The sequence below is a fragment of the Vigna angularis genome, chromosome 5 (assembly GCF_016808095.1).
Source record: "Vigna angularis cultivar LongXiaoDou No.4 chromosome 5, ASM1680809v1, whole genome shotgun sequence".
Taxonomy (NCBI): domain Eukaryota; kingdom Viridiplantae; phylum Streptophyta; class Magnoliopsida; order Fabales; family Fabaceae; genus Vigna; species Vigna angularis.
Genome location: NC_068974.1, coordinates 25,340,855 through 25,343,212, shown reverse-complemented (window position 1 = coordinate 25,343,212; position 2,358 = coordinate 25,340,855). Strand labels below are relative to the sequence as shown.

The 2,358-nt window shown below is 33.5% G+C and overlaps 1 protein-coding gene across 1 annotated transcript; it reads right to left on the bottom strand.

The window, feature by feature from the left end:
* Positions 1–1,111, bottom strand: LOC108339983 (senescence-specific cysteine protease SAG39). The gene has a single exon (XM_017577217.2). The coding sequence runs from the start codon at positions 1,062–1,064 to the stop codon at positions 33–35; it is 1,032 nt and encodes a 343-aa protein (XP_017432706.1). The 5' UTR covers positions 1,065–1,111; the 3' UTR covers positions 1–32.
* Between the last annotated feature and the right edge of the window lie 1,247 nt (positions 1,112–2,358).

The window sequence follows — 2,358 nt, the reverse complement described above, 5'->3', positions numbered from 1 at the left end:
GAAAATAGCTTAACAAGGTTGTAATTTTATAACTATGCAGTAGGGTAAGATGCTTGCATAGCAATGCCACACAGCCCTTCCTCGGAATCTACACCCCTTTGCATTCTAATGTAGCCTTCTTCACCCCACTCAGTTCCCCATGAGTTCTTAACCAACCAATACTCAGTTCCATCGTTGCTGACACCATATCCCACAGCAGTCACACCGTGGTCCAACTCAGTTCCACATGAACCAGTGAAGACACCACTCTTATAAAATTGAAAGTCAGAGCCACTAGCATCAATTGCAACAGAAACTGGTTGATTCGCTACAGCCTTTTGCAGTGCCTTCTCATTGTTTGCTGGGACATCCTCGAACCCATTAATGGTAGCGGCATGACTAGATGCTGCCTTTGCATTGCAGGTTCCGTCAACGCCCTTGAAAGGGTAATTGGCTTCAGTGTTGAGTCCTTGATTTTTGATGATGAATTTGAAAGCATCATCCATAAGACCACCTTCACAACCTTGATCCACACCCTTTGTGTCACAATCAACAAGTTCTTGTTCAGACAAAGAAATCAATTTTCCAGAGCTCAATTGATGAATTCCTTCTGCTGATGCAACAGCAGAAAACGCCCAGCAACATCCACATTGGCCTTGGTCTTTGACTGGTGTCACCGCACCCTTTTGTCTCCAATCCACTGTGGATGGTACTGACGTCACATTTTCGTACTTAAAAGGGGTTGTCCTTATGATTGAGGAACACATGTGCCCCTTGAATCTATTTCTTGGTGCTATGAACTCCTTGTTGGTGAGGTCTGCAAATTGATTAATGGCTAACTTGTAAGGTTTATTGGCAGCACTGTTGAAGGCTTCAATGTAATTCACATTTTCCTTGAATATCTTGAAACGCTTTTCTCTTTCTTGAGGGTCCTTATACCATTTGCCATAACGAGCCATCCATTCCTCATGCTTCTCATACATGGTGACATCTTGGAGAGTGCGACATGAGACTTGAAAAGCCAAGAATCCAATGCAAAAAAGCAATGCCAGTGAAATATGATAGAACTTATTTTTTGCAACCATGGTAGCTAATGTATGTGACAGATATTGGAATAACTTTAGGCTGGTTAGTGAAATGTTTGAAAGATGTGTTTTACAAGTGGGTATGATTATTTACGGTATTTATAGCAAAGATAATGTTGAAAGGTAAATTAATGTTCTTGTTTTCAACTCAAACTCGAAGAGCACATAACGTACGTCTGAGGAAGTTTTGTTCGACTCGTCGTCCAACTGTATGCATCCGGACAAATTATTTGTCAAAACAGTAACCTAGAGGCACTGACATGGCAAACGGTGCCAGAGTAGCTTTCAATGAAATGCCTTGCGTGTGTCACAAATTTTTGGAATTATATATGTCCAGATTCCAAAATTTTGTTGTTTCACTGCATCCGTATTTCTAAAATCAAAATCTTATAAAATTGTATATATAGTCATTCCAAGTGACCCACACATGTATTTTCAAAACAAAAAGTCGATAAAATTAATTTCAAATTTTACCATTTTTATTTCATTAAAATGTAAGAAAGATAAATATTGTGACAAAGAAGATTACTATAGGAATTTACATTCATATATTTTATTTCCAATACAATATCTTATCTTTATTTACATGTAATTTCTGGTACTCACAATAAATATTTATTTTCAATAACATTTAAATAAAAATAATTAGATAATTTTCTAATGGTTATAATTGAAAGATAAACCTGCATGGATGTTTTAAACAATCACGTCATTTGCTAAATAAAATTTTATACTAGTACAAAATATGTTTTTTATAACGATATTTTATATTAATTCAAAATTCACACTAAGTATATAAAAGGTAGTATGATAGTATTGTAAATATGATAAATTTTTCTATATTACTTTTGGATGAAACTTTTGTAGAAAGTGACATAATATGTATGTAAACGTGTAAAAATTTAAAATTTCATCATCATCATGAATAGAATCATTTTATTTTAATTGATCAGAAATTTATAAAAAAAATTTCTTTCATATTCCACATCATAATTATTTAATATTTACAACTCAGTTATTAAGTAAGAAAGTATATCGCTACAAAACAATTTAAAATCATACATTAAATATACATTATTTTACTTATAAACCTTCCTAGGTCTTTATCCATCTCTCACTTGTCAAATAATCTTCTATATTAACAAATAGAACGAGCTAACATTTACAACATATACATAAATAGTATATCACATACAGCACCCAACCAAGCTAATAACCAATCTTCATAAATTTCAATGTACCCTAAGAGTTATATCAACTTCAATTAATTTACCATGTTTAAATATCAACTCTA

Excerpts from the sequence above, each read along its gene's own strand:
- LOC108339983 (XM_017577217.2), bottom strand. The coding sequence starts at position 1,064 with ATGGTTGCAAAAAATAAGTTCTATCATATTTCACTGGCATTGCTTTTT.